A 22,314-nucleotide genomic window follows, 5' to 3' on the forward strand; every position below is an offset into this window, starting at 1 on the left:
TTAACATCCTGTCTGCAAAAGAAGCAAGCTGTCAGCTGACATGAAGCAAGAATCTGAGACTACCACAAATTCATAAGCAAAGATTTATTTATTGGTCACAGCTTCAACAAATTTTGTGATCATCAAGATTCAGGCATTGCGGAATTCCTATCAGAACTGTTCATACAACTTTCAATAATAATTGGGCATAAGGAGTTGTAGCTTGTAATGTACATCTACATCTATGGATACTCTAAAAATCACACTTAAGTGCCTGACAGAGAGTTCATCAAACCACCTTCATAATAATTCTCTATTATTCCAATCTCAAACAGCATGCAGGAAAAATGAACAACTACATCTTTCCGTGTGAGCTTCGATTTATCTTATTTTATTGTGATGATCGTTTCTCCGTAAGTAAATCAGCATTAAAAAAAAAATTCACATTCGGAGGAGGAAGTTCGTGATTGAAATTTCATGAGAAGATTCCACCACAACAAGAAACGCCTTTGTTTTAACGATCCCCATCCCAATTCCAGTACCACGTCCGTGACATTGTCTCCCCTATTTTGTGACAACAAAAAACATGCTGCCCTTCTTTGAACTTTCTTGATATACCCCATTAATCCTATCTGGTAAGGATCCCAGACTGTGCAGCAGTATTCCAAAAGAACACAGATAAGCATGGTGTAGATCTGTTACATTTTCTAAGTGTTCTACCTACCCCACAACATTTTCTGTGTGTTCTTGCCAATTTAAGTTGTCTGTAATTGTAATTCTAAGGTATTTAATTGAATTTACGGCCTTTAGATTTGAGTGATTTAGCATGCAACTGAAGTTTAATGGATTCCCTTTTGCGCACATGTGGACGACCTCACACTTTTCATTATTTAGGCTCAATTGCCAATTTTTTGCACCACACAGACATCTTTTCTAAATCATTTTGCAATTTGTTTTGATCTTCTGAGGACTTTACTAGATGACAAAGGACATCATCATCTGCAAATGCCGATTGGGGTAGTGTAGTTATTAGCAGTCTGGACTCGCATTTGGGAGAATGGTGGTTCAGCCCCACATCCAGCCATCCCGATATTTCTGTTTTCCGCGATTTCCCTAAATCGCTTACGGCAAATGCTGGGATGTTTCCTTCAACAGGGCACACCCGCTTTCCTTCTCCATTATTCCCTAATCCGAGTTTGTGCTCCATCTCTAATGACCTCATTGTCACTGGGATGTTACACACTAATCTCCTTCTCCGTCTGCTGCTCAGATTGTCCCCTAAATCATTTATATAGATAAGGAACAACAGAGGGCCTACAGCACTACCTTGGGGAACACCAGAAGTGACTTTTGTTTTCAGGGTTGCCACAATTTTCACCAAGTGAACTTCCCTGGTACTTACCTGATTTCCAGACAGGTTTTAGCATTTTTCACTGAAAAATTTCAAGATCTCAAGGGTTACTTAAGATGTAAGTTAACAACCTGCATTTGCAACTACGGTACAAGAAACAATAGTGCAAACAAGATGGCATTTCCGATGTGAGCAAAAATCTTAAGTACTTACATCAACATCTTTTGTAATGAACTGTTTTTAGATGGAGAAAGCAAGCCAACTGGTATATGTATTTCATTAAGACCACTGATGTTATTTTATTTCAACAAGATGAAACACATTTGGTGACAAAAACACACATTTCCTTGGAGTCACAAGACAGACTTAAAAATACCTTCAATGATTTCAGAAATAACCTCAGAAAAAAGTAGGCCTCTTGAAAGAGGTGTATAAGGCAGGGAATAATTGTTTAAACCAATGCTGTAGGTAATTGCCAATAAAATGTTGGTTCTATTACGTTCGTTATTGTCAGTTATTACCCATCGTGTCATATCTGTTATTTTTTCAGGTGTTGTGGGATTTTTCTTTTGAAAAATATATGAGTACATAGGGTACAAAATCGCCAGTGACTGACTCAATTTTCTTCTTCTTATCGTCCATACTTTCTAACATACAAACTACTTTCGAAGTGGCAAAATGTACTAGAACAATAAAATATGTATAAAATGCCACACTGTACAATGTACTTGTGGTGAGAGAGTTGCACCTCTGGCCTGGTGAGGTGCACTGTAATCCTGGGTCCACGGAAAATCTGCTGCATTATACCACAAACAAACATACCCAACCTGCGGGCAGGTCGGTGAGACTAGATCTGGCGGGCAGGGTCTGCGTATTAGTGGAAACCAGATGGCTACAGATCAGCAGGCCCGATCCATTACAGATACTCACAGAAACGGCTTCCAGTTTTAGCCCGTCGTGGAAATCCACTCGTGTGGCCAGCTATTAATGAGCCACAGACAGTATGTTGACAAAATGAGATCACAGTGACCAACCAATGAAACAGATAACTTGCTCAAATACTCTGAGAAGCAATAATAATGAGAATAGGTAGTGACTAATGATAAAGATTATTTCTGAGCTGCAGACAGGCACGCAGAAAAGACAATCACATTGTCAAAACTAACTAGCTTTTGTCAGAAAGAGCACACACACAGTCACTCAGATACAACTCACACACACACGACTGCCATCTCTGGCTGCTGCGTCTACAGTCTCTGACAATCAGATCCAAACAAACCACTCCTCATGCCTCCCTGCCTCTCGCCGACAGCTGCTAGGCTAGTGGCAAGAAGAGCTGGTAGCTGTAAGTTGAGGGGAGTGGAAGGAAGCGGAGAAGCGGTAGGAATGAGGGAGCAGGGAAACAGTGCACGTACTCAGCTGCGTCCAGCCAGCAACGATGCGTGACACCTCAGCAAACAAACCATTTCATCTACTGTGTCAAAAATGATATTTTTCCTGTGTTTTTCAAATTTCCCTGATGTGTTTGAAATTCCCCAATATTCTCTGATTTCCAAAACTTATGGCAACCCTGGTTTTACTTGATGACTTTCCATCCAAGCGTGAAGACTGTCTCTTTCAGAGTAAGAGTAATCATTTTAAATGCTTGTGTAAGATGTTCCTCCTTGACAAGTTTTTAAAAAATTGCACTTTGGATTTAACTTGTAACAAAAAGAAATGTAATTTTTGCTCATTAGAGCACAGTACATAAAACTAAGTAAATCTGTTGCATTTGTATTTTCACACTTATGACACTGTGTGTAACTATTATGACAACTCATAAAATTAAATCATCACAACAAATTTGTATATCTTACATGTATATTAGTGTGATATCATATTGTGCATAAGTATTAAGTCAACTCATAAAACTAAATGATGATGACAAATTTGTATACCTTATATGTACATTACATCTAAAAACAAAGATTCTGGAAGTTACCAAACGAAAGCGTTGGTATGTTGATAGAGACAATAACAAACACAAACACACACACACACACAAATTTCAAGCTTTCGCAACCCACGGTTGCTTCATCAGGAAAGAAGGAAGGAGAGGGAAAGACGGAAGGATGTGGGTTTTAAGGGAGAGGGTAAGGAGGCATTCCAATCGTGGGAGCAGAAAGACTTACCTTGTGGGGAACAAGGGACAGGTATACACTCGCGCACACACACACATATCCAACCACACATATACAGACACAAGCTGACATATGTAAAGGCAAAGAGTTTGGGCAGAGATGTCAGTCGAGGCGGAAGTACAAAGGCAAAGTTGTTGTTGAATGACAGGTACTGTACGAGGAGCGGCAACTTGAAATTAGCGGAGGTTGAGGCCTGGTGGGTAACGGGAAGGGAGAATGTATTGAAGGGCAAGTTCCCATCTCCGGAGTTCTGATAGGTTGGTGTCAGTGGGAAGTATCCAGATAACCCGGACGGTGTAACACTGTGCCAAGATGTGCTGGCCGTACACCAAGGCATGTTTAGCCACAGGGTGATCCTCATTACCGACAAACACTGTCTGCCTGTGTCCATTCATGCGAATGGACAGTTTGTTGCTGGTCATTCCCACATAGAAGGCTTCACAGTGTAGGCAGGTCAGTTGGTAAATCACGTGGGTGCTTTCACATGTGACTCTGCCTTTGATCGTGTACACCTTCCGGGTTACAGGACTGGAGTAGGTGGTGGTGGGAGGGTGCACGGGACAGGTTTTACACGGGGGCGGTTACAAGGGTAGGAGCCAGAGGGTAGGGAAGGTGGTTTGGGGATTTCATAGGGATGAACCGAGAGGTTACGAAGGTTAGGTGGAAGGCGAAAAGACACTCTTGGTGGGAGTGGGGAGGATTTCATGAAGGATGGATCTCATTTCAGGGCAGGATTTGAGGAAGTCGTATCCCTGCTGGAGAGCCACATTCAGAGTCTGATCCAGTCCCGGAAAGTATCCCATCACAAGTGGGGCACTTTTGGGGTCCTTCTGTGGGAGGTTCTGTGTTTGAGGGGATGAGGAAGTGGCTCTGGTTATTTGCTTCTGTACCAGGTCAGGAGGGTAGTTGCGGGATGCGAAAGCTGTTTTCAGGTTGTTGGTGTAATGGTTCAGGGATTCAGGACTGGAGCAGATTCATTTGCCACAAAGACCTAAGCTGTAGGGAAGGGATTATTTGATATGGAATAGCTGGTAGCTGTAATAATGGAGGGACCGTTGCTTGTTGGTGGATTTGATGTGGACGGATGTGTGAAGCTGGCCATTGGACAGATGGAGGTCAACGTCGAGGAAAGTGGCATGGCATTTGGAGTAGGACCAGGTGAATCTGATGGAGCCAAAGGAGTTCAGGTTGGAGTGGAAATCCTGGAGTTCTTCTTCGCTGTGAGTCCAGATCATGAAGATGTCGTCAATAAATCTGTACCAAACTTTGGGTTGGCAGGCCTGGGTAACCAAGAAGGTTTCCTCTAAGCGACCCATAAATAGGTTGGCGTATGAGGGGTAGAAGTGAGAAATTCCTGGAAGGTTTGGAGAGGGTGATTTTGAGGAAGAGGAGGTGGGTCCCGCTGTGACAGAGGACGGAACTGTTCCAGGCAGGGTTCAATCTGGATAGTGTCTTGGGGAGTACGCCATCACTTAGAGGAAGCCTTCTTGGTTACCCAGGCCTGCCAACCCAATGTTTGGTACAGATTTATTGATGACATCTTCATGATCTGGACTCACAGTGAAGAAGAACTCCAGGATTTCCTCTCCAACCTCAACTCCTTTGGTTCCATCAGATTCACCTGGTCCTACTCCAAATGCCATGCCACTTTCCTCGACGCTGACCTCCATCTGTCCAATTGCCAGCTTCACACATCTGTCCACATCAAACCAACCAACAAACAACAGTACCTCCATTATGACAGCTGCCACCCATTCCATATCAAATCTTCCCTTCCCTACAGCTTAGGTCTTTGTGGCAAATGAATCTGCTCCAGTCCTGAATCCCTGAACCATTACACCAATAACCTGAAAACAGCTTTCGCATCCCGCAACTACCCTCCCGACCTGGTACAGAAGCGAATTACCAGAGCCACTTCCTCATCCGCTCAAACCCAGAACCTCCCACAGAAAAACCCCAACAGTGCCCCACTTGTGACAATCCTGCTCCCTCATTCCTACCGCTTCTCCGCTTCCTTCCACTCCCCTCAACTTACAGTCAGTGCTACCAGCTCTTCTTGCCGCTAGCCTAGCAGCTGTCGGCAAGAGGCAGGGAGGCATGAGGAGTGGTTTGTTTGGATCTGATTGTCAGAGACTGTAGACGCAGCAGCCAGAGGTGGCAGTCGTGTGTGCGTGAGTTGTATCTGAGTGACTGTGTGTGTGCTCTTATTTTCTGACAAAAGCTATGGTTGAAACTTTAGTTGTGACAATGTGATTGTCTTTTGTGCGTGGCTGTCTACAGCTCAGCAATCATCTTTATGATGAGTCACTACCTATTCTCATTATTATTGCTTCTCAGAGTATTTGAACAAGTTATCTGTTTCCAGAACTGGATCAGACACTGAATGTGGCTCTCCAGCAGGGATACCACTTCCTCAAATCCTGCCCTGAAATGAGATCCATCGTTCACGAAATCCTCCCCACTCCAACAAGAGTGTCTTTCCGCCGTCCACCTAACCTTCGTAACCCCTTGGTTCATCCCTATGAAATTGCCAAACCACCTTCCCTACCCTCTGGCTCCTACCCTTGTAACTGCCCCCAGTGTAAAACCTGTCCCATGCACCCTCCCACCACCACCTACTCCAGTCCTGTAACCCGGAAGATGTACACGATCAAAGGCAGAGTCACGTGTGATAGCACCCACGTGATTTACCAACTGACCTGCCTACACTGTGAAGCCTTCTATGCGGGAATGACCAGCAACAAACTGTCCATTCACATGAATGGACACAGGCAGACAGTGTTTGTTGGTAATGAGGATCACCCTGTGGCTAAACATGCCTCGGTGCACAGCCAGCACATCTTGGCACAGTGTTACACCGTCCAGCTTATCTGGATACTTCCCACTGACACCAACCTGTCAGAACTCCGGAGATGGGAACTTGCCCTTCAATATATTCTCTCTTCCCATTACCTACCAGGCCTCAACCTCCGCTAATTTCAAGTTGCCACCCCTCGTACATCACCTGTCATTCAACAACATCTTTGCCTCTGTACTTCCGCCTCGACTGACATCTCTGCCCAACCTCTTTGCATTTACATATGTCTGCCTGTGTGTCTGTACATGTGCAGATGGATCTGTGTGTGTGTGTGTGTGTGTGTGTGTGTGTGCGAATGTATACCTGTCCTTTTTCCCCCCTAAGGTAAGTCTTTCCACTCCCGGGATTGGAATGACTCCTTACCCTCTCCCTTAAAACCCACATCCTTTCGTCTTTCCCTCTCCTTCCTTCTTTCCTGATGAAGCAACCGTGGGTTGCGAAAGCTTGAATTTTGTGTGTGTGTTTGTGTTTGTTTGTGTCTCTATCAACATACCAACCCTTTCATTTGGTAAGTTACATCATCTTTGTCTTTAGATATATTTTATGTATATTAGTTTGATGTAATTGTATTGCAAGTATTTATGCTTCATTTGTAGAAAACTATCATGCCAACTGTAATTTCCTTTGTAGGATGGTTTGAACAGAGGTGCCTGAAACTAGTCACAACCAGGAAATAAAAAAGATACTTCTTAATGCAACTTATGATGGAGCTACAACCATTTATCTCAATTGTAAAAGAGCTGTGGTCTATTTTTGACCTGCAGCATGCTGGAAGTTCGTAAATTCCTCCTGTACCACAGAGGACTTTTCAAAGAAAAGTAAGTATTCAGTTACAAAACATCAAGTGAACTGCATATGACCATATAAATTCATTTTTTTTTCCTAAATGTCTGAATCTGTAGCTCAGTTGGCACCTTCATTACCACTCTGTTTGGCAAAAATAAGATCTACACAACCTGTAACAATTACTTTTACCAATATGACTCTAATATGGAGAAGATGTGCAGATGACACAAAGCAAAGAAAAAATACTCACTGTATAATGTAAGGTCTGTCGATAATCGATATCCAGTGTGGTGACCTCGGGACAGCTTTTAGACAGAACCTCAAAAATAACGGGTTCAACTTCTCTATCCACAATCACTGTGCGCAACTGCGGAGCTGCTCGGAAAGTCGCTATGGCCTCCTCATCGGTTACTGTGTACCTGTGGAGACAGGTGTATGAATAGCGAGGACAAACCTGTTTACTTCAGAAATTGTGGGGTGAATGAATTTAAATGTGCAGCTGTGGGTTTCATTTTTATGAATCTTCTCTGATGGCAAACATCCACACATCAGACATTCAAAAAACTGAAGTTACTGTGTAGTTAGGATCAATCTAAAGTTTCAGTAATGTGCTCCAAATGAGAAGAAAATTAACTATGCACAGAATTAGTAATAGTATGCTGCTTGATATTTTATTCAGGAGAGACCAGGAGAAATTTTTTCGTCAGATTCAGAGGACACACACCATCTTTACACATCTCAAAAATGAAAAACACCAAGTTGACAACATTAAAAATGCACTACAAATCCTTAACAAAATCCCAAAAGGCCCAGTCATGAATAATCTGAAGGAATTTGAAATATACATATACACTGAGGATTATTCCCACAATATACTAAATGAACAATCTGATTCCAAGCACACACAGTTAAAAAATTTTTAAATAGGGATAGCAGATAACCAAAACCCCAGAGATAACAAACACATCAGTAACAGTTCCACAGATACATGACCTGCAACAACATAAATATCTTTGAATAAACAACTAGCTGTCATGTAAGGTACACATGTTATTGTTGTGGGATGATTGGTATGGGTGAAAATGAACAAATTCATATGCCATGATTGCAATGTAGACAGTCTTAGTGCTCCAAGATGACTGGTTTCAACAGTTTTATGCTGTCATCATCTGACCAAAGAGAAAAACAGAAATAATAAGAGGGAAGGGGGATAGGGAATCTACAATTCAATAATCATAGAGTATGTAATTACTGCAGATTTTTATATGGAGCATTGTCCCATGGTAATTTTATATATATTCCTAATTGTTATACTGGGCACACTGAAAATTCCAGCTTTCTTTCTGGTGCACCACTATTAAATGTTTGTATCCACCATAAGTGACCATTTAGCACGTTCTACACATGCCACCCAAAGGCAAGATAGGTGACTTCATAGCAAGTCTGCCGCTTCTATGCAAACAATCTGCTCGAAGTATGGTGCTGTGCAGAAAGCTTGTGAGAATTATGTTCAACACTGGCTTGCACAAATGATAGGACGATTTTAACTGTGTGCTTTTTATCATTTATGTGCTCTTTACCAACTGTATGTGTTTTATCAACTGCAGTTTTATCAAGACACGTATACGTCTGGAGTGCCTTTTATGCTTTTACTTCATGTAATGCAACATGGCAATTTTACAGCATATTCCAGAGGGTACAAGGGATATTGTATATTTTATATATGTCATATGAATTGTACTCTCGCTCAACCCCACCCCCTTTTCCCCTTATTAGCCTGGTTTCCCCCTCAGATCCGATGATGGCAGCATAAGGCTATTGAAACAGGTCATTTTGGAGCAATAAAAGAGTCTACACTGTGATACCGGTGTAGGAAGTGTGTTCATTTTCAACTGTCCGCAGCTCGTGGTCTTGCGGTAACGTTCTCGCTTCCGGCGCATGGGGACCCGGGTTCGATTCCTGGCAGGGTCATGGATTTTCTCTGCCTCGCGATGAATGGGTGTCGTGTGTTCTTCATCATCATTTCATCATCACTGGCTCGAAAGTCGCCGAAGTGGCGTCAACTAAAAAGGACTTGCAATACGGCGGCCGAACTCCCCCTAATGGGGCCTCCCGGCCAACAGTGCCATATGATCATTTCATTTCATTTTCAACTAGCTGTCAAACTTTAATTTCAACAACTGTCACTCTCTCAACAGATGTGCAACATCAAATCAGCAAACAACTGTAAAATTTCATTGAATAAATATTACATCCAACAACTAAGGACAGCATCAATAGTTTACTCAAAGTTGAAATATGTTCATTCACATCTGGATCCGAGTACAACATCCAATGTAAAAATCTTTATAAATTATATATTATGTAAAATATAAGTACACGCAACTGTTATCAAATATACTGATGAAGGTAATAAAGCAATAAGCTTATACACAAAAATGAAATACCAAGCCCTGTATAGTCTACTAATTCTCTGCACAATGTCCTACTGTGGCATAATATATGCTGCAGGTCCTATAATAAAGAAAGAGATGTCACTGATCACAAGATTAGCCCCATCAAGACATTTAAACTATGTTCTATGTGGTCCACGCAACTAGCACTCAACAGGACAGGTGTACTGATTGACTGATTCATTGTCTGCAAGAAGGGTACTACAAGTGATCCATAAAGCTATCGTCCTATATCCTTGGCAACGATCTGTTGTACAATCTTATAGCATATCTGAGCTCAAACATAGTGAGGTATCTCAAACAGAATTACCAACTCCATGCCAACCAGCACGGATTTCAGAAACATCAACCATGTGAAAACCAATTCGCACTTTTCTCATATGACATACAGAAAGCTTTAGATCAAGGCAGGCAGGTAGATGCAGTGTTTCCCGATTTTCGAAAAGCATTTGACTCGGTACCACAACTATGCTTATTGTCAAAAGTACAATCGTACGGGGTATTAAGTGAAAATTGTGACGGACTGTGGACTTTTCAGTAGTGGCGATGCAGAATGTTATCTCGGATGGATAGTCACTGTCAGATGTAGAAGTACGTTCAGGAGTGCCCCGCGGAAGTGTGTCGGGACCCTTTCTGTTCGTGTTGCGTATTAATGACCTTGCAGACAATATTAATAGGAACCTCAGATATTTTGCAGATGATGCAGTTATCTGTATCAAAGTACTGTCTGAAAGAAGTTGCATGAATATTCAGTCACATCTTGATAAGATTTCGAAATGGTGCAAAGACTGGCAACTTGCTTTAAATGTTCAGAAATGTCAAACTGTGCACTTCAAAAAATGGAAGACCTAGTATATTATGACTATAATATGAATGAGTCGCTGTTGGGATTGGTCAGCTCATTCAAATATCTGGGTGTAACACTTTGTAGGGACATAAAATGAAAGGATCAGATAGGATCAGTCATGGATAATGTAGGTGGTCGGCTTCATTTTATTTGTAGAATACTGGGGAAGTGCAATCAGTCTACAAAGGAGATAGCTTACAAATCACTCGTGTGACCTATTCTAGAATATTGCTCAAGTGTGTGGGACCCAAACCAGGTAGGACAAACAGGGGATATTGAACATATACAGGGAAGGGCAGCAAGAATGGTCACAGGTTTGTTTAATATGTGGGAGAGTGTCACAGAGATACTGAAAGAACTAAACTGGAAGACTCTTGAAGATAGACAAACTATCCCATGAAAGTCTATTAACATAGTTTCAAGAACCGGCTTTAAATAACAACTTCTCCTGATTTATTGCTCACATAGGAATCATGAGGATAAAATTAGAGTAATTACAGCATGCATTCTTCCAGCACTTCATATGTGAATGTAATAGGAAGAAACCCTAATAATTACAACAATGCCATGCACTTCATGGTGGTTTGCACAGTACAGGTGCAGATGTAAGACATCTCTTTAGGGTCAAACAGCTATGTCCCATTTCTTGAGTCAGCGTGTTGCCTTGCTTGCTGTTAAGTTGAATATCCACTCGGACATGGCATCTGGTGCACAGCAGACTGCCAGGATTACAATGATCATCACAGCTTCTGTCGACCTAGCAGTAAGGAGAGGTACACCTATAGTAATGCAGCCAGCGAGAACAACTGGACACGTTAAGTGAAGCCATATCATCTTTTCAAATGAGTAATTCAATGGCTGTACCGGGGCGTTGGATGCTATGAGGGAAACAAATGTTGCCAGATTGCTTTCCTCACAATTACTGCCTATGTCCGAATAGTTCCAGGACAGTAGTTTTTATCCTCAGTCTTTAACACTAACAAGGAAAAAACACAGTTTTTATGTTACCCAGTACGTGTGCATCCTTAAAATGATCTCAGACACATTTCCGTGCAATCTTGCTAGGTGGCATGGCTGTGATTAGCAACACATCATTTGGATTCCTAGTGAATTAGTTAAGGTGATACAATGGATGCCAATTGTGAGCAAAGAGTGAACTTTTAAGTTCTGGATCAAGCTCAGGACAACCCCTAGCAAAACATGGCCGATGATTAAACAATCATATGACTTAGAGAAAGCTTTTGACAATGTTGACTGGAATACTCTCTTTCAAACTCTGAAGGTGGCAGGGGTACAATACAGGGAGTGAAAGCCTATTTACAATTTGTACAGAAACCGGATGGCAGTTATAAGAGTCGAGGGACACGAAAGGGAAGCAGTGGTTGGGAAGGGAGTGAGAAAGGGTTGTAGCCTCTCCCCGATGTTATTCAATCTGTATATTGATCAAGCAGTGAAGGAAACAAAAGAAAAAATCGGAGCAGGTATTAAAATCCATGTAGAAGAAATAAAAACTTTGAGGTTTACCGATGACATTGTAATTCTGTCAGAGACAGCAAAAGACTTAGAAGAGCAGTTGAATGGAATGGACAGTGTCTTGAAAGGAGGATATAAGATGAACATCAACAAAAGCAAAATGAGGATAATGGAATGTAGTTGAGTTAATTCAGGTGATGCTGAGGGAATTAGATTAGGAAATGAGACACTTAAAGTAGTAAAGGAGTTTTGGTATTTGGGGAGCAAAATAACCGATGATGGTCGAAGTAGAGACAATATAAAATGTAGACTGGCAATGACAAGAAAAGCGCTCTGAAGAAAAGAAATTTGTTAACATCGAGTATAGATGTAAGTGTCAGGAAGTCGTTACTGAAAGTATTTGTATGGAGTGTAGCCATGTATGGAAGTGAAACATGGACGATAACTAGTTTGGACAAGAAGAGAATAGAAGCTTTCGAAATGTGGTACTACAGAAGAATGCCGATAATTAGAAGGGTAGATCATATAACTAATGAGGAGGTATTGAATAGGATTGGGGAGAAGAGGAGTTTGTGGCACAACTTGACTAGAAGAAGGGATCAGTTGGTAGGACATGTTCTGAGGCTTTAAGGGATCACCAATTTAGTATTGGAGGGCAGCATGGAGAGTAAAAATCGTAGAGGGAGACCAAGAGATGAATACACTAAGCAGATTCAGAAGGATGTAGGTTGCAGTAAGTACTGGGAGATGAAGAAGCTTGCACAGGATAGAGTAGCATGGAGAGCTGCATCAAAGCAGTCTCAGGAATGAAGACCACAAAAACAGCAATTTGGCCTTCTTCAGAAGCTATTGACACTAAACTATCGCATGGCAAAGTTTATATTTTTAAAGAATCTGTCCTGGAGCTTTTCTGACAAAGTGAGTACAAGGGTGCAGCATCTGACAAGGTGCTATGGGTTGCCATTGTCTACACAACACAAGTATCCCTGTTTCAAAAGGCTGGTAATTTTGTAAGTTGGTATTAAGGCTGGTGCTCTATCTTGGAGGTCTCTGTAGTGTTTCCTTTCAACAAGATAACACAAGACCACGCATCGCTCATTCCATTCCAACCCACATACAGACTCCACATATCTCACCAACTGGAACTGCCTGGTCAAGGGTTATCAACACCCTGGCATGCCAACACTCACCAGACACTGTTGTTGCTGAACTCTGACACAGTGTTGAAACAGCACAGACTGATTTAGTCACATCTGTCAACCAAGATCAGCTCTTCTCAATGTCAAGTTGGCTCGAAACTCACCAACATGAACCTGCATTCGCTGAAAACATCAATTCCTGTCAAGTTTTAAACTGTTTTTCACTGACAAGTCATGACAACTACAGGCTTAAGTCTAGATCGAGGCCAGCGGCAGTCACAGTGGCGCTTACTGACTACTCACAGGTTGGCAATATGCTAGTTCCATGTAGCCAGTGGGATGATTCTTTAATGTAACCAATGAGAGATGATAACAGAGGCCCCAAAATTCATACCGTTGTCTTGTTTGACATTTTTCGGTGTATTAGAGGGTTTCAAAAGAGTAGTATTTTGTGATTACTGTAGTGAGTGCTTTAAAGTGGACTCATATGAGTGATTTATTTCTTCGAGACGAAGTTGGTTGTTGCTGCATATCTCTTGGATTAAGTGCAGAGATACAAAAATGTATCAAATATTGTAGATGGAATCATCTGGAATTGCAGAAAAAGCCACCATTCTGTTTAAGTGCATCAACTGTTTTGAATCAAATCATCGTAGAAGGTAGGTGAATCAATGTTTATTAATAACAGAGTCACACATCTGATATATTAATAAACATTGTTCCACCTACCTTCTCTCATGATTTAATAGAAGAGCAATGATATGCCTACCGCCTCCCACGGTTTCATAAAAAAAAACATTGATTCGCTCAGTGTGCTGGCGCAGATCAATTGCGTAGCAACAGCAAGCAGAGAAACATTTCACTGCTTTTTCGAATATATTGTGGGTTGCAACACTGTCCTAAAGCTGTGACTCAAACAAGGAGCTATTAAATTTATAATCCTCGTTTACAGCCATGTTTCACCCTTCCTTCTGAAAGTATTACTTCAAAACATGTCGTCTGCCTGCTGCTCTCCATTGGGTATGTAACACAAACAGCTTACACACCCTCTTCTCTTCCTATCACACCGCAGCAAGTGCTTACAACATTCCTGGATGAAAAACTTAAGTACGCCACTACCCTCATTCTACATTTTTACCAACAACACTTAACACTCACCTCCTTCCCTGTCGGTTACGGTCATTTTATGACCTCTGTTCTTATGCCGTGCTCAATGCCTGCAAGTGGTACACCATTCCTTGTAGACATTTTGATCGGTCCATGTTGACACACAAACAAATCGGGAAACACAATGGCTCCACTTTGCCATTCTCATGTGTCTTCACATTGACCCACCATACTTCTATCATTCACTGTGTGCCATATGATCACCTGGTGTCAGTTCCACACTGTCTACATGATTCCAAGAGATCTGGTCTGTTCTTTTAATGGTGTGATTAATATTTTGCCTAGTGAGGTCAGTTAACTACATCTGTAACAACAGGGGCATGTTACCCAAACACTGCTACATGTCATGCAACTATACAATGTGCTCCACTTTTCTCCAGGGGCATAAAGAGAATTTCCGGTACTTGAATGTAAGAAACCAGATAAAGTGTAGGAGGGATAGTACATTTATAGCTATCCAATCAGTATGTAGTGATATTAAACTTTTTGCTCTATGTTACATGTGAGGTCATTGAATACATTTGTGCCAGAGTTACATTACTTCAAACTAACTCTAAACAAGGACACAAAGACTAAACAATAATAATTTTTTGGATATTGTATTGTGATTGTTTAGCTAAAACTGATTTCCACTGCCAGTAACAAACACCACTAACACTCCTAGTATCACTGGAGTCAATGTGACCCCGTAAGTGCATTGGAAGTACATATATCTCCCTCATTTTGATAGCAATTATTTTCAAATTGTATTACCTTTTCCCTCTGATTCAACTGTATCCAATGACGTTTCGTTCATTTTTACTCTTACAACACATTAAAATTTATTCATACGACTTCTTCTTCTCTCTCTCTCTCTCTCTCTTCTTCCCCCCCCCCCCCCCCCCCCCACCGAGTACCACTGGTGTCAATATCACACCAATCAAACCTAGTTTTTGTGTCTTGAATGTAGTGTTTATGAAATACAACGATGATTGCAGTGTTTCACAGCTGTAATGTATACTTTTATGTTAGTGTATTATAATACAGTGAAGGTGTTCTGTGGAAATTTCTTGTGTCTTTATAACCTAGTGGCACTCAGTGAAACAAAAAAATCCAGGTAGCAGTAAAAGTGCTGGAAATTGAGTGTAAGGCTTCTGCAAGATGGGTGGGTATCTACTTTACACAATTTTCATACTGTATTTTATGTACCTGACGTGCATCACTTCAAAAGAAAATTTAACAAGACAACAGGAAGTAAACCTTTAGCACAAAATAATGGGTAGTCCTTCTAATAACAAAACATGATGAACTGAATACATTGATTAGTTTATCTGTCTGTTGCCTCCATTCTAACTTGTTATCTAACTGGACCCCACAAAATTTCACACACTGTGTCACACTTAGCAAAGGACCGTATTGTGTACCTCTGGTGTTCATCTCAGTAGTAAATATACTGATATGACAGTTAATTATGGTGACATCTAATTCTGCATCAGCTATAGATAAGATGGTACTTCAGGCTCCTGACCAGATTTACAAAGCAACACATATCATGTTAACAGAATCTTCTGTCACTTCTTGGTAGAACAACATTATAATAAATGAAAAGCACCAGCCATAAATGTCTGAAAATGGCCTTGTAAGTCAAAAACCAGTTAACACAATAAAAGCAATATTCTAGAACAAAATCAAACTGGTGCTTTTCATTTATCAACACATATCACACTAATATTAGCACATGCCTTTTCTTCAATACAGGATGTCCACATGAAACCTCCCTGATTTCCAAATACAATTAAAAAACATTTGAGACACAAATACTTCCAGTTTGAGGCGCCATGTGAAGCATCTCAAAAAGTGCTGTGTAGAGATCTTTGTAAACAACTCCATTTGTTTTGTTTCCAGTGCTAAATAATTACCAGTAATCAACACATCCCAAGAGAGGCACCAGTGTGTGGTACAGTATGTGGAGAAAAAAAATCACCATAGCTCTCCAAAGAGATTTCCGTGAATTTCAGAGACATTAAGATGACTGTGATGTCGCTGCCAGACACCACACTTGCTAGGTGGTAGCTTTTAAATCTGCCGCGGTCCGCTAGTATACGACGGACCCGCGTGTCGCCACTGTCAGTAATTGCAGATCGAGCGCCGCCACACGGCAGGTCTAGAGAGACCTACTAGCACTCGCCCCAGTTGTGCAGCCGACTTTGCTAGCGACGCCACACTGACAAATACGCTCTCATTTGCCGAGACGATAGTTAGCATAGCCTTCAGCTATATTTGCTACGACCTAGCAAGGCGCCATTATCCTTTGATATTGCTATTATACTTCTGTACAATCAAGAGCGATGTTCTACAATTATGGATTAAAGTTAAGTATTCCAGAAGCTATGTACTTTTCTTTATAGCATTCATTACGTATCCTGTTTCAGACCTCACGCCAGCCTGCGTGAGTTTAAGCGCGTGCCTTTCGGTTACCCGTCACTGTGGATTGGCTGTCTTGCCAGTCCACAACAATGACCTAGTCACTGTGAGTGTAAACAGACAGACAGGTACTGGCAGAAAACACAAATCTGATAAAGTGGTTGAGGAGATCAGAGACACCTTCCGAAGAAGCTCATCAAATTCAGTTCGTCGAGGAGCACGAGAGATAAACATCCCTCACTCAACAGTTCACAAGGTGCTGCACAAATTCACTTGCACACCTGCAAAGCTTAAACTGTGTAAGCCCTGAAGCAAAATGATTAACAGCTTCATGACGAATTTGCTATAGAGACGTTGGACTGGATCAGGCAAAACCACATCTACGGAATGTCGTTTTCTCTAACAAACAACCTTCCACAGGTCAGGAAACGTTAATCAGCACAACTTTTGCACCTGAGGTTTTGGAAAACCCACGGTTTTCAGAAACATATCAGAGTCAGGCAAAAGGGAAATATGTTGTGTGCGCTAATGAAAGGCAGCATAGTTGGACAGATACAAACACTGAACAGTCCGTAACAGGAATTTGCTGCCCCTCAGCCTCTTCTGCTTCAGTCAAATGTGATCTTCTAGGAGGACAGCGCACCACCGCACTGGTGTTTACATTTTTGTGGCTTCCTGGACTGAACATTTCCACAGCGATGGACAGGATGTGGCTGACTGACAAAGTGGCCACCATGATCAAGACATAATAAACCTCTGGATTTTTTCCTGTGGGACTGTGTGAAAAACAAGCCTGTACGTGACCTTGTCAATCTCTGCACAAGAATGCAACAGCCTCCATCAGCCCAGATGTGCTTGTGCGCACACGTGTTGAGATACAGTACCATCTAAACATTTTACGATTTATTAAGGGAGCCAATGCCGAAGTGCACTAATTTTTTGTACAAATAGTTTTTGAGTTGATTTACATGATACCACAAAACCCAAATACCTATGTCTCAGTATTTTTCTTAAATAAAGTGATGGACAGTCCAGGTCAATAGTTGGACTACAGCAGCCGGAGTCAGTGTCCATGTGTGTGTAGTTGGGCTTGTGTAAAAGTGAGAGACAGAAGAGACAGAGGACTTTTTTGTCCCAAAGCTTAACATCTGCGACTCAATGCCTCCCTTATGTGGTGAGAAGTGATGTATCCTTATCATGACATTGCAGTTCTTCTTAATTGCATTTGGAAATCAGTGGAATTTTATGTGGGTACCCTTCATATCTAAGAGAGTTCCTTTGTTTTACAACAATAAAAAACTAAGATTGAGATCAAACTTCTTACCCAATCACATATTGCTTGTCATACCACACCTTAGCATCTTGGGCAATACTCTTCCAACGGATGCACACCTTCTGCAAAAGGTTTACATTTTCACTCACGCTCATGTACGAGAAGATCTCCAGCATTATCTCATCTGGCAAATCATCTACAGTTGTGGTCATAGAGGGCAGTTCAGAAGTGTGGCTGTTAGCTGGCAGTGGACAGTCTCCTGTTGACTGGTGGCAAGTTGTGTCTTTCTGTTCTAAACTTGACTGCAGCTGCACATTTGCTAAGTGTTTTCCAAACACAGTAGGTGTACAAGACACACTGGATATGACTGTGGTTTTCGTGTCATCTGATTTTATTGAAGCCAGTCTGATAAAACTTTCCCCATAAGTATTTACATGCACAGAGTCACTGTTGGGGCTTGTGTCTGCACCTGTGACAGTAAAAATACGACACACATCACAAATAACAGAATTACAGGTGACAGTTGCTATGTTAAAAAATGGACTATCCCCAACGGACTGAGTTCTAATCAACATAGATGAGCTGTTATCACTGCTGACCTGTCAGAAAAATCCAGAAGGTAGTTACATTTTGTCAGAATGAAAGTAATCCTACATAAATGCCCCGCCAAACCAGTCTCGGGCAGAATATACATAATCTAAACCTGCTACTATGCAGATTGTTCAGGAGAAAACCTTTAAATCTGAGGGAAGTGCAGTGGTGTGTGTGTGTGTGTGTGTGTGTGTGTGTGTGTGTGTGTGTGTGTGTGTGTGAGAGAGAGAGAGAGAGAGAGAGAGAGAGAGAGAGAGAGAGAGAGAGAGAGCGAGCGAGCTTGTCCTTTTGTGAATTGGTACAGCTCTTTGGGTAAAGTAATTGGTGCCCACTGAATGTTACATAAATAATATGTTCAAGTTGTTAATGCTTCCATGCAATAAATTTGCGTTGCCAACAGCCTTACCACACTGGTACCACCGCTTCCCATCAGATCACCAAAGTTGCACTCGGATGGGTAACTATCCGGTCTGCCGAGCGCTGTTGGTAAGAGGGGTGCACTCAGCCCTTGTGAGCTAAACCGAGGAGCTACTTGACTGAGAAGCAGCAGCTCCAGTCTCGTAAACTGACATACGGCCAGGAGAGCGGTGTGCTGACCACATGCCCCTCCATATGCGCACTCGGTGACGCCTGTGGGCTGAGAATGAAACAGCGACCGGTCGGTGCCATTTGGCCTTCGGAAATACGGAAGCATCCGATTTCGCCCATCTGCTTTGACCCATGACGTCACAAATACGGCGGAAACGACCATAAACCACGATTCCATTATGGCGCATATAAAGTCGTTACGTACACATTATGAGGACAAAAATACATTGAAAACACACACACACACACACACACACACACACACACACACACACACACACACACACACACACGTTCCACAAAAAGCCTAATGACACTAACGGGACAAGTGCGGGAAATAGGGGGTTTTTGGGTGGGGACAAACTAAATATAAACAAATTTAGACAGCCACCCCCATACAAAACCACGCAAAACGACGAAAAAATCCATCACAAAACTCAACCACTAAACACAATATCATCTGGAATCGGACACTTCCCTTGACCTGTATAGCTCAAAGGCAGCTCCCGATCCCATAAATTGGGATCGAACACTTCCCTTGACCTATACAGCTCAAAAACATCTCCCGATACCAATACCAACAGCCACACATTGGGATCGAACACTTCCCTTGACCAGTTATCCTTATGAAATCTTCACATACAGCTGTCCCTGGTCCGAGACGCCGGAACTTTAAGTAAGCCTCATTTCTTCACGACGTACTGAACACTTCACGACTTCATCCAAAAATCCGAATAGTTGAAAAAATTTTATTAGAGACAATCCTGTCAGTCATATCCATACCTCCCAAAGACATAAAAAAGCAATTTACCAAAATTCACACATGACGCCACACTCACAAACTAAACCAAACATATCGCCTAACACACCACCAGAGAGCACCACCGATCGCATCAAAACGACACCTACAAACACGCCACACACACAAACTAAATTCCGCGCCGTCGTGACGTCACACACCACAACAGCCTTACGTCACGGTTCAAAGCCGACGGGTGGGATCGGATGCTTCGGTCGACCCTGTCCTTCATGTCCCGTTTGGGCAGAGTTTTAGTTTTTTAATAAAGTTGTGTTCAGTCTAAAGGTCATGTTTTCCTTATGCCTAATTAAAAACGGGAATCACATTACCAGCAAAGCAACAGATCGGTCTGATGATGTAAATAAAATTGATAAGCATCAAACTGGTCCCAAAATGAACGTGAAACCATTCAGTGTAATACATTATGTGACTAAGTGATAAACACAAATACAATTTTAATTATTATTTCACCTCTCCTGCTGGCCAAACAACCCATATTACAGATACAAAGGCTGAGACCCCATCTAACCTCAGTCAGTTTGTATAGTTTCTGTTTGTGGAAGTAAATGAGCATGAAGTAAGGTAATATGCACTCTACAAAACAATTCCTCTGGGTGCAATAGTGTAGGCCTATTCATTGCAGTTACTATTACATATGTATCTGGAATCTCAAATACCTCTTACATACCACAGTAATTACAACATTAGAGTAAACATGTATCCACCTGTTCTAACAATGAGTGTTGTGAAACAAGTATATAAAAAGAGAAGTAAGGAATAAGGTTACAAATACACACCAACATCATAATTCACACTTCAGTAAGATATTTAAAAGTATTATTGTGTGCCAACCCATTATGCTTTTCACAAAACACATACTACTTTTAGATTCTCAGCACAACTTCAGAAAAGACCCACACATGACCACTCCACTACACAGTTCTTTCACAAAGTGTACTGTCCGTTGAACCTGTGAATGGAGACTGGAGACTACAAGTACATTTTTAGAGCTGACAAAACCTTCTCACACAGTTTACTTCTAAAAAAAAAAAAAAAAAAAAAAAAAAAAAAAAAAAAAAAAAAAAAAAAAAACAAATATTGTATTGAGGAGCCATACATGCATCTTTTAGCCACATACTGTTCAGTCATAAGCAGGCAACTTAACTGACATACAAATTAGACGATAAAATCTCGGGGTTGAATCCTTGATCCCTTTCTCTTCCTCATACACATTAATTTTCTAGTTAGAACACAATTTTTGCTTTGTTTAATCTCCAAAAATCCTTCACCAAAGCTGTGGCATCTCCTTTTTTACATACATCGACACAAAGTCAACGCAAATTAAGAATTTGTTGACAAATTTGTGGTTGTTTATATTACATATGTACTTCTTTTTTACATCACCTGTCCCCTAAGTCTGAAAACAGATGTCAGCCCAAGTCTAAATTAACAGACTATGTCATCTAGAGCAAAAGGATGTTGCAGCAATGAATGCATTTTAGTTTAGAATACAGCCTTGAAACCAGATATTCCCGTAATGCTGCTTTGTGATGTGTACGGCTGATCTGTTTCACCTGTCCTGAGCTGTACTAGGTTATTTTTTGCCTGTTAATGTGTTTCTGTTGTGTTTATATGTAAAATTATCTACGAACACCAGTAAAATTTCCCAAGGCTTCAAAAAATAAATTGAAAAGGTTTCTGATGGGCACCTTCTACTCAATTGATCAATTTTTAAATATAAATTAATAATTTTACGGCAATTGAAACAATTGAATTATGACATGTAAACAAACCTTATGTTAAACTGACACGTTTCACATCATTACGAAGTGTCGCAGTCATGATCTGTGAACAAGTGTTAATTCAATTTAATCTAATCTAATCTTTTACTGAAGCCATCGATAAAATTCTGTGATGTTTTGGTTTGGAAAACTGGCGTGGTTTGTTATTTATCGCTTGTGTTGCGTATTTTTAAGTGACTGCGTTAGTTGCGCGTTGTTAATTGATGAATTCTGGATGTTATTTTGTTGCTGTTACACGCACACTTTTCACTATCCGCACAATTTACGTTTCAGTGTACGACTCTAAATCTTAGCTTTGACATTTGACATCACACCGAAAACGTAAACAACACTGGATTTTATATCCCCACCACACCTTCTCGAGCTCTGACCAAGCGACCAATGAAAAATTAGGACTGGAAGGCCAATCAAAAAGCGCTACATTTAAACCGCGTGCAGATTTAAATTTGTAAACTCTGTTACACGTCCTCTGTATTCTCGCTTTGTTTTTGCCTATTTGAAGTTCGCAGCAAATTCTATTTAAGCTGTACTCTTAGATTCCTGCTTAACCACACCATCTGAATTCGCGACGTATTCGGAAATAAACAGCCAAATATTTGTGACAAGCGAGGAAAATAAACGTCATT

At 41.2% G+C, this 22,314-nt stretch overlaps 1 protein-coding gene across 1 annotated transcript in view; it reads right to left on the minus strand.

Moving 5' to 3' along the window:
• The window catches only part of LOC124552664 (F-box/LRR-repeat protein 4-like), a 105,573-nt gene extending 83,549 nt beyond the window's left edge, over nt 1-22,024 (minus strand). Inside the window, exons 1-3 of the mRNA XM_047126988.1 lie at nt 21,680-22,024; nt 17,960-18,377; nt 7,404-7,572 (exon numbers count right to left, since the gene is read on the minus strand). Coding sequence (XP_046982944.1) covers nt 7,404-7,572; nt 17,960-18,120 — 330 coding nt within the window. The 5' untranslated portion in view covers nt 18,121-18,377; nt 21,680-22,024. The remainder of the gene's footprint in view (nt 1-7,403; nt 7,573-17,959; nt 18,378-21,679) is intronic.
• Nucleotides 22,025-22,314: the final 290 nt, after the last annotated feature.

The sequence above is a fragment of the Schistocerca americana genome, chromosome 10 (assembly GCF_021461395.2).
Source record: "Schistocerca americana isolate TAMUIC-IGC-003095 chromosome 10, iqSchAmer2.1, whole genome shotgun sequence".
NCBI lineage: Eukaryota > Metazoa > Arthropoda > Insecta > Orthoptera > Acrididae > Schistocerca > Schistocerca americana.